At 50.1% G+C, this 12,083-nt stretch overlaps 1 protein-coding gene across 1 annotated transcript in view; it reads right to left on the bottom strand.

The window, feature by feature from the left end:
* FRK (fyn related Src family tyrosine kinase) overlaps positions 1 to 12,083 on the bottom strand; it is a 96,426-nt gene that overhangs the window by 34,700 nt on the left and 49,643 nt on the right. The window contains exon 2 of the mRNA XM_072831669.1: positions 11,471 to 11,592. Within this exon, the coding sequence (XP_072687770.1) occupies positions 11,471 to 11,592 (122 nt within the window). The remainder of the gene's footprint in view (positions 1 to 11,470; positions 11,593 to 12,083) is intronic.

Below are 12,083 nucleotides of genomic sequence, written 5' to 3'. Positions count from 1 at the left end.
AGTACTGCCTTGATAGCCATTCAAGCACCGGTAGTAATGGATGAATAATTTACAGATCTCTACTTTGTCCAAGTATTCAAAATATTCCCATTTTTTTAAAGATTTTATTTATTTGAGAGGGAGAGTGCAAGTGGGTGGAGGAACAGAGGGAGATGGAGAAGCAGACTCCCCGTTGAGCATGGAGCCTGATGCAAGACTCAATCCAGGACCCCGAACTGACTGAGTCCCCACGTGCCCCATAATTCCAATTTTTTAAAACATATTTTATTTATTTATTCATGAGAGATACAGAGAGAGAGAGAGAGAGGCAGAGACACAGGCAGAGGGAGGAGCAGGCTCCATGCAGGGAGCCCGACGTGGGACTGGATCCTAAGACTCAAGGATCACACCCTGAGCCGAAGGCAGACGCTAAACCACTGAGCCACCCAGATGTCCCCATAATTCCCATTTTAATCTAAGGAGCATCATCTGATTTTTGTCAAAGTAAGAAAGGTTCTTAACAATGGCCATTATCTGAACAAAAACAAATTAATTTTGTGCCCACTATTTTCCATTTACTTCCACTCACTATTAGGTAGTGTTGACTGTTGTCTCATTTCCCCGTAATGTCCTCCCTTATTAATCCAGGAAATAATTGTTCTCTTCTGGGGATCCCTGGGTGGCTCAGCGGTGGAGCATCTGCCTTCGGTCCAGGTTGTGACCCCGGGGTCCTGGGATCAAGGATGTAGCCACTGGGCAGGGAGGCTGCTCGTCCTCCCTCTCCCCCTGCCCCCCTCCTCCTTTCACTCTCTCTCTCTCCATTAAGTAAATAAATCTTTATGGGAAAAAAGAAGAAAAGCGAGTCAAGAAAAAAAATCGGTAGCAAACTACTAAAACAATCCAACTGCAAAAAAAAATAAAAAATAAATAAAACAATTCAACCCTTAGTAGACAGATATTTATCAAAAAAATTTTTTCTACTTGCAAGACACTGTGCTAAGTCCTAAGTACCTTGCTCACAGAAAGGAAGAAAAAAGGGTTAGGAAGACGGGGGCAGTACAAGGCATGGGCACGCAGTAGCTGGGGTCGTCCGGCCGGAAGCACAGTAGGAGAGAATAGCAAGGACTAGGCTGGGAGGCGGCCTTGCGCGGTCCTCTGAAGGGCTGAAGGTCAAGGCCGAGAGGACTTTATGGGGTATGCAAAGGACATCCTCAAAGGCTTTGACTCTTCTGGATAAAAGAGACTAACGAGGTTCAATAACCAAATGCAATGCATAATCCTTTATGGCATCAAAACACAAATAAAGAAACAAGGGGCCAGCAAGGACACTCGGAGGGACTGGAGTCCCCTCGCCATAATAGCCACACTGTTCTACGGGTGTGAAATTTCCTGAGATTGATACTGGTGTTGTGATAACGTGAAAGTGGGTCCTTACCCCCGGGGACACACATACTAACATCAAAGTGTTTAAAGGTGAAGTAACATGGTATCTGTGACCTCTGTGTCAACGTCTACGTGATCAATATATGAATGTCGGAGAGAAAATAAACATCACAAAGTATTAAAACTGGTGAATCCAGGTGAAAGTACACAGTTACCTTTTAAACTTTATCAATAAGATCGGGGGAGAAGAAAGACTATCTTGTGGGTTCTTTAGGTCTTTCTCGTTTTTGTTTTTTGTTTTTTGTTTTTTGTTTTTTGTTTTTTTTGTCTTTCATCACTGGTGAATTTTTCCTTCATTTTTTTTAAATGTTTATACTGAATTTGGGTATGAGGGGAAAGGGGTATGGAAAAGAGCCCGGGTGGCTCAGCAGTTGATCTGCCTTCAGCTCAGGTCATGATCCCGGGATTCTAGGATCAAGTCCCGCATCAGGCTCCCTGCATGGAGCCTGCTTCTCCCTCTGCCTGTGTCTCTGCCTCTCTCTCTCTGTCTCTCATGGATAAATAAATAAAATATTTTTTAAAAAATTCTGAAGCCAACTTAATTTTCATTCTTTTGAAATCATTTTTTCCCTGGATGCTCACAGAATTCTTTGTTCACCCTGACAGCAAATTATTTTGGAAAAGACATACCAGGTATGGATATTTTTGCGAACAACAATGTGAGTGCTCTTAATCCAAAAGCACAGATTTGTTTTTTAACTCAGAAGAGTTTTCTTCTACCACATATTTAATTGTCGCTTGCATTTAATTATTCTTACAAATTTCAAGAAATGTCTCCTGTGTGCGCATTATCTGCCCTCACAAACTTTCACGTTTTTCTTCTCTCTCCAAGAGCATCTCAAGTCTCTCTCTTTTCAGCCCTCAAGTGACAGTTTTGCTGTTTAATATCTCCCGTCTTTGCCTTTCTTGTGCTGCTTTTTACGCTTAATTTCTTAGGATTTGTATTTTCTCAAATTTTATAATTGCAAATCAAATGCTTTCAAAAGTTTTCTTCTGTTCCTTTTAGGGAATATGCCTCCAAAGGAGAGTTTTCTCTACACCTTCAGATGATGATTTTTCATCTCTTATACTATAATTTTTTTCCCAGACCACATTTTATAGAAAAATAAATGGTTCTCTAATCAAGCGGTTTGGGAAACTGGGTTGAAAAGTTAAGTTTTGGGATCCCTGGGTGGCGCAGTGGTTTGGCGCCTGCCTTTGGCCCAGGGCGCGATCCTGGAGACCCGGGATCGAATCCCACGTCGGGCTCCCGGTGCATGGAGCCTGCTTCTCCCTCTGCCTATGTCTCTGCCTCTCTCTCTCTCTCTCTCTATCATAAATTTAAAAATTTAATTAAAAAAAAAGAAAAGTTAAGTTTCTTTGCTGTAGGACTTCTAAGACTTTTTAGTTTGCTGAGTCAGGGCAGAGGGAATGTAACTAACACGAGGTCTTCTTCAAATGCATTTAAACCCCCAAACCTGTTCTATGGGCCACTTTCGGCTCATCAAAGACTTCATGTTCTGGAACATTATGTTGGGAAAGTTAATACGTATACAGAATCTCATCACTTCTATTTTTTTTTCCCATTATACTCAATGAAAAGAAACTTGGCGTTTGGGGGAAACAAAGCAAACCCTGCACCAGTCCTCCTCTCCATCCGGTTGAATGAGTGCACACGTAGCAGGGCCGCTAATGCTCCAAGGCTCTGGACATGTGACCAATGTCTAGTGACTGTTCAGCCCTCACCCCTTCGCTGCAAGGAGAGTGGATCGCCCCCTCCTCCCCCGGCATGTCTGCGGGCCACGAGGCACGGAACTCAGCCCTTGCTCTGGGCTGATGCTGGTCTGCCCCTCAAATTCATATGCTGAAGCCCTAATCCCCGGGGTGATGGTATTAGGAAGTGGGCCTCTGGGAGGTGCGTAGGTACAGATGAGGCCATGAAGGTGGAATCTGCAGGAAGGAAAGGGCCCCGTAAGCAGAGGAAGAGAGCAGGGCTCACATGCGGGGCTGGATCCCGGGACCCTGAGATCACGACCTGAGCCGAAGTCGGCTGCCTCACTGACTGAGCCCCCCACGCGCCCCTTTTATGTATGTTCTCAAGTAGAGAACAGGGGGATGCTAACTCAAATAATTCCTAGCTGGCCACCGTCTCCATGTAGAAGTACCAAACGGGACAAAATATAAAGAATCCGCTTAGGGCAGCCTGGGGGGCTCAGCGGTTGAGGGTCTGCCTTCGGCCCAGGGCATGACCCTGGGGTCCTGGGATCAAGTCCCGCGTCGGGGTCCCTGCATGGAGCCTGCTCCTCCCTCTGCCTGTGTCTCTGCCTCTCTCTCTCTCTCTGCATCTCTCATGAATGGATAGACAAAATCTTAAAAAAAAAAAAAAAAAGAATCAGATTAATTTGGCAACTAACAGAATGAAAAAAATAACAGAATGGGCTGCATCATGAATTACAAACGAGTTAGCAAGTTCACCGACCTCCACATGACTTTTCAACTTCCCACTTATATATTTAATATCTGGAACTTATTATTGAAATGTCCTATTCAAAAATGAACAATAATAATATGCATCATTTTTTTTATGTTTTCCTCCAAATAGCTCAAAATCTTCATACAGAAAGATTTTTTTTTTAATAAATAAAACAAGGTAAACAAAACCAGAAACGAAAATTGAGGTGATTTGGTATGCGGTGCTCAGAGACAAGTGAACGAAGAAGGAGAAAAATAGAATGCAAGCCCCCTAAAGAATCCTGTGGCTTCTAGAAATGCTAGTTGTACATTTTCAGGAAGACAGAAGAGTTTTCCATGAGCCAGAGCCCTAGAGAAAAGGTTCACTGCCGTGCATCTCTGTGTGCATGTGTATGTACGGACATAAACATAGATATTCGCACTACATAATAAAATGTTAATTTAACTTTATAGAGTATTTAAAAACATTTGAAATATAATTTATCAGCAGTAATGGTAAGAAAAGGAAATGTTAAGAAATGCCATAACTCACAGAAAAGCCACTTGCTATTACGGGCAATGATATTTGCAATTAAGCTGAATACAACTAAATTACGACTTTAATTAAAAGGCATTTCCTAAGATGGCACCAACATGTTTAAAATTTAATACATTTTATACACGATACTGGAGTTATTAACATAAAAATTTCTTTCTGCAGCATGTGCACTTTTTGAAGAGCAAAACATCTTTAACCAATATCAAAAAGCTCCCAGAGGGGGGATCCCCGGGTGGCGCAGCGGTTTGGCGCCTGCCTTTGGCCCAAGGCGCGATCCTGGGGTCCCGGGATCGAGTCCCACGTCAGGCTCCCGGCATGGAGCCTGCTTCTCCCTCTGCCTGGGTCTCTGCCTCTCCCTCTCTGTGTCTCTCATGAATAAATAAGTAAAATCTTTAAAAAAAAAAAAAAAAAAAAAAAAACGCTCCCAGAATCCGTGGAAGTGTCCTGGCATAATAAATTCAGGAAGCAATTTTTCCCGACCCTTTCCACTGGCTCCTACGTGGGACCTACAGCTGTTTCCGTCCGTGGTTCACAGTAACAGAACCGTGGGTGCGCCCTGGGGGCCCCATGTCCACGTGCATCTTAAACGAAGAGCGAATGGACGGCTCGGGGGTCCCGCAAGCACGGCCTGGGCCGGGGAGGGTCAGGGCCGGGGGGGGGGCGGTGCTGCACCTGTGCCAGCCAGCGGGGCGGCAGCCGCAGCCCAGGCGACATCCTTCGCCCATCCTGTCCCGTCTACAAAAGCTCAGTCCCTGGAGACAACCGGCGGCCACGGCAGAATCGCTGGGTCGAATAAGCCAGCAGCGCAGCAGGCGGGGTCGCTGCCAGGTTGCCAGGTCCGGGCTGGGGGTAAGAACGGGGGGCTGGCCTCGCAGCCCTCTGCTCCGGGGGCGGCGGGGAGAGCAGGGGTCGAGCACCTGCCGCCCCGAGTGCTCCGGCGGCCGCGGCTGCAGGGCAACGGCCCAGAAGCAAAGAGCACCGCGGTCTCCCGCTCAAGACACCAGTGCGTGACCCAGGCGCCCCTACAGGGCACTTTACCTACAGTGAAATAGGGGCTCACCAAGGAACCCCGGAACAGAGGGTTCAGGAGGAAGGACAGACGCAAGGCACCCAGCCCCGGGCCTCCCCGCCTGGCCGACGGCCCCACTGGAGACGCTGGGGCCCGTGAGCACAGCCTCGCCAGGCTCTCCGCGATCTGAAGGGCGAAGGCTTGATCCGGCTCCAGGCACCTCGGGGTAGTCACTTCGAAGCTGGGGGCTCGGTGGGTCCCGAGTCTGCGTCCCGCCAGGTCACGACCCCGGGGCCCGGGTCAGCCTGGGGGGGCCTCCTCAGCGGGGGGCCCGCCTCGCCCGCACCCTGCCCGCGGCCCCTGTGCTCTCTCATCCATACCAAGTAAATAAAATCTTTTTAAATAAATTAAAGTCTGTGGCTACAGAGGCCTGTCCCACCGCCTTAGGGCGGGGTTCACAGCGGGCCCAGAGCACCCTGAAAGTCGCGCTCGCCCCCGGGACCCAGGTCCTTGGCGGCCGGAGTCTCCCATGGGAAGTGCTCCGCTCCGAGGCCGCAAACAGGCCCCACAGGAGGCAACGGCGGCCCCGGGGCCCCGACGGCCAGCGGCGCTTGTCCTCCTCTCCCTGCAAGCCGCCCTCGGGGCCCAGCTCGACGACCGCACACGGTGGCCCCATCGCCCAGCCAGGGGTCTGAGGTCACCCACCTCGACCGGCCGTCACCACCTGTCGTCCCCCCGCCCCCGGGTCCTCACCCCCTCCCCTCCTGCTGGATCCCGGGACCCCTCAGGCTGGCATGGGTGAAGCGGGCAGGGCTCCAGGGGGCTGGTCCTGCACCTGCCGTCCGCCTCCCGCAGGCCCGGCCTTAGGGCGCCGGAGTTGCCGCACTTCCCACGCCCGGAGCCCGCAGGTGCCGAGCCCAGCGGCCCCGCGGAAGGGGAGCACCAGAGGGGCCTCCTGGGGGGCCGGTCCCGGGCAGAGCCCGCCTTGGGCTGCCGCCTCTGAGGGGATGCTGAGCTGCTGCGCCCGGGACTTCTCGCAGCCGCCCACCCCGCGGTTGCTGAACCCTCGGCCCCCGGCCCAGGCCCGGCTCCTCACGGGCACCCCAGGTCCACAGAGCGTGGCTGCAGCTTCCCTTCCAGGCCCACCCGTGCTCCGTCCCCCCTGGACACACGCACGCACACCCGTGCCCTTGCCTCCCGCCGTCCCACCACATAAACTGGCCCAGGACACCTGCTTCCTCCTCCAGGAAACCCTCCAGGTCCCCCCACTGTATTGTCTGCTCCCCAAAGGAAGGTGGCCTCCCGGGGCTGCACCTGCCCCCACTGCCATCCTGCAGCAAAGGCCCTGGGTGGGGTGCGGGGTGCAGGTGCAGGTGGGCTGAGGAGGGGAGCCAGCACAGGAAGCCCCAAGCAGGCTCCCCGGGTGCGGCCCTGGGCTCGTCCGCCGGGCCTTGCAGGGCCCTTCTGGCTGCGGGGGCCTCAGGCACCTCTGCAGTGGCCGTCCCTGAGGCAGGCTGCAGTGGCCCCAGTGCTCTGGAGGTCTCCACACGACTTGCCCCCGCGCCGGGGAGCCCGGGACAACCTCCTCTGCAGCCCCCACTGCCCACTTCCAGTGCCCCCTCCCTGGACCCCCTCAAGCGGGCTGTAAACACCGACGGAAGCGCCTAAACCCCCGACACCGACCTGACATGAAGGCCTCCAAGGCCTTGATCGAAGGCAAAAAGTAGCCAAGCAAGTCGACGTGCCATCGAAATTCTATATTTTTCAACAGAAAAACTACTGGCTGTCAAGGACCAGCATGGGCGGGCCCTCAAGCCTCCTGCCTCGCACCTGACCCCCTCCCATGCACCTGACTACCTCCCCTGCATCAGACCACCTGCACCTGACCACCTGCCACGCACCTGACCACCTGCCGCGCACCTGACCACCTCCCGCCACCTCCTGCACATCAAACCACCTGCCCTCACCTGACCACCTCCTGCACATCAAACCACCTGCGGCCTGAAGCCGCGGCGGATGGGTCCTGCGGTCCTGGGAAGCACCACCACCCTGGGTGTCCGTCCAGGCCCCGCGGAGCCCTGGAGCCACGGCCACCGGGGACCACGGCCAGCCCCCCGCAGCCTCCCCGACCCGGGCCGAGGCCCCGCCGCCCGCACCAGCAAATCACACACTCGGGACGCGCCCTGGGACACCTGCAGGCCGCCGCGCCCGAGGAACAAAGACCATACGTCGAAGGAAAACTCGCGTGGGACGGACAGAGGTAGAAAAGGAGTGGTTATTTGCCTTCCTCCGGCAGCACAGCCGCCAGCGAAATCAGAGACCATCAATTCCGACCGATTAAGGGGACCACCGCCCCCGAAACGCATCCGTGGGGCGAGCCTGGGGATCCAGGGCGGTAACCAGCACTCCGCACTTGGGTGTGTGTTTGTTTAGCTGTTTGCTCTAATGTGCACATACTGAAGACCTTTTTCCTTCCCTTTGTCTCTTGGGCAGCCCTCCTCCTGGCTAATAGGAAAATGTTCCTTTCAGTAGCATCGAATGGTCTGCATTGACTTTGTCCCCCAGTGAATACACGGCAATCAGATAATTTGTTTGAAAGACTCTAAATTGTTTGACTTCGTTCAAAAAGAATCTATAATCACGTGCTGGTTTCCAAGCAAGGCCTACAAAGCTTCCTCAATCCATAAGCAAGCGCGAGGGTATTCTCGGCACATAAAAGCCAATATCCTTGTAATTTTGTTCTAAGCCTGTCAAAGCTGTTTTGTTCCATAATATTCTACTTAGAAAGTGTTCAGAATCGTCGCTGCAGCCCGGGCGTTATTCAAAGATATGACTCAAGCAATTCTTTTCATTTGTTTTCCTCATGGAGATATTCTTCTTCTATACGTTTAATGCTGATCTAAAGCATTTAATCTAGCTTCTAGCTAAATAATGATTACCTAATTTTACATATAGATACTGGGAAAGCCAAATAGACAAACATGGGTGCATTTAAATAAGGAATTCTCTTCTTTCTCTTATCATTAAGCATAGAGATTTCCAAGAGACTCGTTTTTCTTCCTCTGAGCGTAATATTCTCATGGAAATCTTCATTTATCTATAAGGATGCTCACAGCATCACACTTTAGAGCAGCAAAACAGCTAAAAATAATGAAAGCACACGAAACAGGAAATGGGTGGAATGATGAAATACCCACGCAATGGATATTTCTAAAAATATTATACCCACGCAAATTTTTAAAAATAAAAATAAAAAACTTAAAAATATTTATTAAAAGTAAATACCCACACAATGGATATTTCTAAAAATATTTCTAAAAATGTTAATGGGAAGAATACGAAAGGACACTCAAAGTTGTTCACGGAATATTGAGATGGAATAAGAAAGATGAAGCCCAGACCTGTTACGCGTGTGCACACACAAGTGTGTTTATTTATAAACATATAAATATAGATGCATATATACCCACACATCTATATTTTTTTCTTTTTAAGATAATCTCAATTTATTTTCTGAATATGAGTGTGTTTATTTAAATAAATATACTTAGGAAATTGAACACCAATAAAAAATTTATTAAAATAAATAAATAAATAAATATACATACTTAGGGGTTTAGCACAGAAAAAAAGCTTGTCAGGAGAAGTATTTTGATATTAAATCAAAATATTTAATATCAAATTTTTAATTGATTTTTTTATATTTTTTATTCTTTGAGCTTCTCTGTTTATATAAAAATGTTGATATTGCTTTCATAGTAAGGAAAACGTTATATCTAATAAAATACATATGTCACCTGGGTGTATACAGGTGTGCACTGGCATGAAGCCACAGGCGGACGGGGCATTAATTCTAAGTGGCTAATGCTCATCCTGTATCAATCGTTGTATTTTTTTTATTTATTATCACCGTGGGCATAAGCAAGATTAGAAAGGTCGGTGGCACGTCATACTTGAGCACATTTCAAAAATGCTAATCAGAACAGCATCCTCTAACTAGGCAGGGGCGGAGCCGAGGCCGAGCAAGTGGAGAACACCATACTAACTTTGTGCCCAGAGGCCGGGGCGAAGGATGGAGCCTCTGAAAACAACCGCCTCGGCACCCCTGCCCTGAGTCCCTTCCAGCTCCAGTCCATCCGCCCTGATAGTTGGGACGGCCTTGGTGTGAGTAAGGAAAGTGGGCACCGGACACACACAGCCTGGCCTGAGTCGGGGCCAGTCAGAGCTCCCAGGACACGCGAGCTGCGGGGCTGCCTCACTGGTGCCCCATGAAAGCTGTCCTGCCTTCCAGCGCAGTGACCCAGGCAGGCACCGGGACCTCGGGCCTCGCGGTTAACACTTAGGGCAGGGCCGCAGGGATAAAGGACGGCAAAATGCCTCCCCTCAAAAGGTTGCCATCTAGACAGAGAACATGCTTTAAAGGGGGCCGTAACACATGACGGGCCTGGGCAATACAGAGGTCAGAGCAGAGCAAGGACAGAAAGTCTCTCGTGACAGATGGTCTGGGGACCTCTGGGGGGTTCTGTGGTTGACCCTCCCTTTGGCTCAGGTTGTGACCCCGGGGTCCCAGGATCGAGTCCCACATTGGGCTCCCCATAGGGAGCCTGCTTCTCCCTCTGCCTGGGTCTCTGCCTCTCTCTGTGTCTCTCATGAGCAAGTAAATAAAATCAAAAGAAAGAAAGAAAAGAAAGAAAAGAAAAGAAAAGAAAAGGAAAAGAAAGAAAAGAAAAGAAAGAAAAGAAAAGAAAAGAAAAGAAAAAAGAAAGAAGAGAAGAGAAGAAAGAAAAGAACATTCTGTATCCTTGCAACATAAACCAAGAAACAGATTTTTTAAATTTTATTTATTTATTTTAGAGAAAAAGAGAAAGTTCATGTGAGTGGGGGGAGGAGCAGAGGGAGAGAAAGAGAATCTCACGCAGAGGCGGCCCGGAGGGTGGAGCCTGACGGGGGAGGACGGGGTGGGGCTCCATCTCATGACCCCGAGGTCGTGACCCGAGCCGAAACCAAGAGTCTGACGCTTAACCCACTGGGCCACGCAGGCGCCCCGAGGGTAGGGGCAGGCATGGAAGCACCTGTAACTATTTAAGGCCATTCTCAGGTCTTCCTTCCTACTACAATGTAAACATGTAGTTGACTCCTAGTTGGAAAACCACATTTGGCTGAATTTTGCATGTCATGGGGTTAACTAAATGCAACTGCACTAAGCATTTCAATTCATTTTCTTTCTTTTTTTTAAATAAGTTTTATTTATTTATTTGACAGAGAGAGTGAGCAAGCAAGCAGGGGAGGAGGTGGGCAGGGAGGGAGAGAGAAGCAGGCTCCCTGCAGGAGGGGCTCCCCCCGATGTGGGGCTCCATCCCAGGGTCATGTCCTGAGCCAAAGGCAGACGCCCAAGCCCTGAGCCACCCAGCTGCCCCTTCAACTGACTTCCTAGTAGCCCGGCAAAGACGAATGAAACGCAGCAACTGAAAGTGTACGGTGGAAAGATCCATTCTGACAACATGTGTAGCTTGTGCTTTCGGCTTCTCAGTTCCCTGGAAGGATAGACCCCTCCACGATGCAAACGCGAGAAAACGCAGCCAGACCCACGACTGCCATGTCATAGCCAGAGTGCGCGCGCTTACTTGCAGAGACGCCTGCTCATGGACAGAAACCGTCTGCTAATTTCTGTGTTGCTCTTGGGAAGTTCAGCTTCAACCTGGTGCTTATTATGGAAGTAAGAAACACGGCCGGGATCCCTGGGTGGCGCAGCGGTTTGGCGCCTGCCTTTGGCCCAGGGCACGATCCTGGAGACCCGGGATCCAATCCCACGTCGGGCTCCCGGTGCATGGAGCCTGCTTCTCCCTCTGCCTGTGTCGCTGCCTCTGCCTCTCTCTCTCTCTCTCTCTCTCTCTCTCTCTCTGTGACTATCATAAATAAATAAATAATTAAAAAAAAAAAAAAAAAGAAACACGGCCAACTTCAAATAACCCTCCGTGCTCACTCACACACGGGCTCATTACTACAGACTCTCAAACCCATGCTCACATCACGTAAAACCATGCCCGTACCTGAAAGGGCGAAATCTCCTTTCTGGCTTTCACTCTCTCTGATTAGAAAGGCACCGGTCTGATTTCCTGAATATAACAGCTGTTTTTCCGCTTCTGTTCTCTTGATCGCGCCAAAGAACCACCTAAAAAGAATCAGATGTAAACTCTCATTAACCAGACAACAGTCACTCTTTAAGGAGCAGGAGGTCTGTGAGAAGGTTTTCTAACATCGGAAATGTTGGCTCTTCTTGAGTGAAACTATTACAGGGAGAAACGGCAGCTCTCGACAGTTGCGGCGATTTCTGGGGACGTCTGTGACCCTCCCCAGGAGTCTTTAAGGACCAGACAACAGGAATTTGGCTGATGCCGCTAGCACGTCCCTTCTCACACCTGCGTCCTGTTCTGTCTGGAGGTGACGCGTCCTCCTCCGGGCAGACTCCAAGCCCCCGGGGTGGGCCCGCCGTGTTAGGCTGCTGGGCTCCTTGCTCCATGATTGCGCATCATCAGCCCCACACTGTCCGCTGCCCCACTGACGCCTTCTAGGTGTTAGGAGGCCAACATTCCAATCCAAGGATTCATACGCTTCCCATTAAAGTGTCAACGATTAAAACTGTCGTGCTCTGGGCATGAATTC

The sequence above is a fragment of the Canis lupus genome, chromosome 7 (assembly GCF_048164855.1).
Source record: "Canis lupus baileyi chromosome 7, mCanLup2.hap1, whole genome shotgun sequence".
Taxonomy (NCBI): domain Eukaryota; kingdom Metazoa; phylum Chordata; class Mammalia; order Carnivora; family Canidae; genus Canis; species Canis lupus.
The sequence above is the reverse complement of the archived record's forward strand: the minus strand, read 5'-3'. Positions and strand labels throughout refer to the sequence as shown.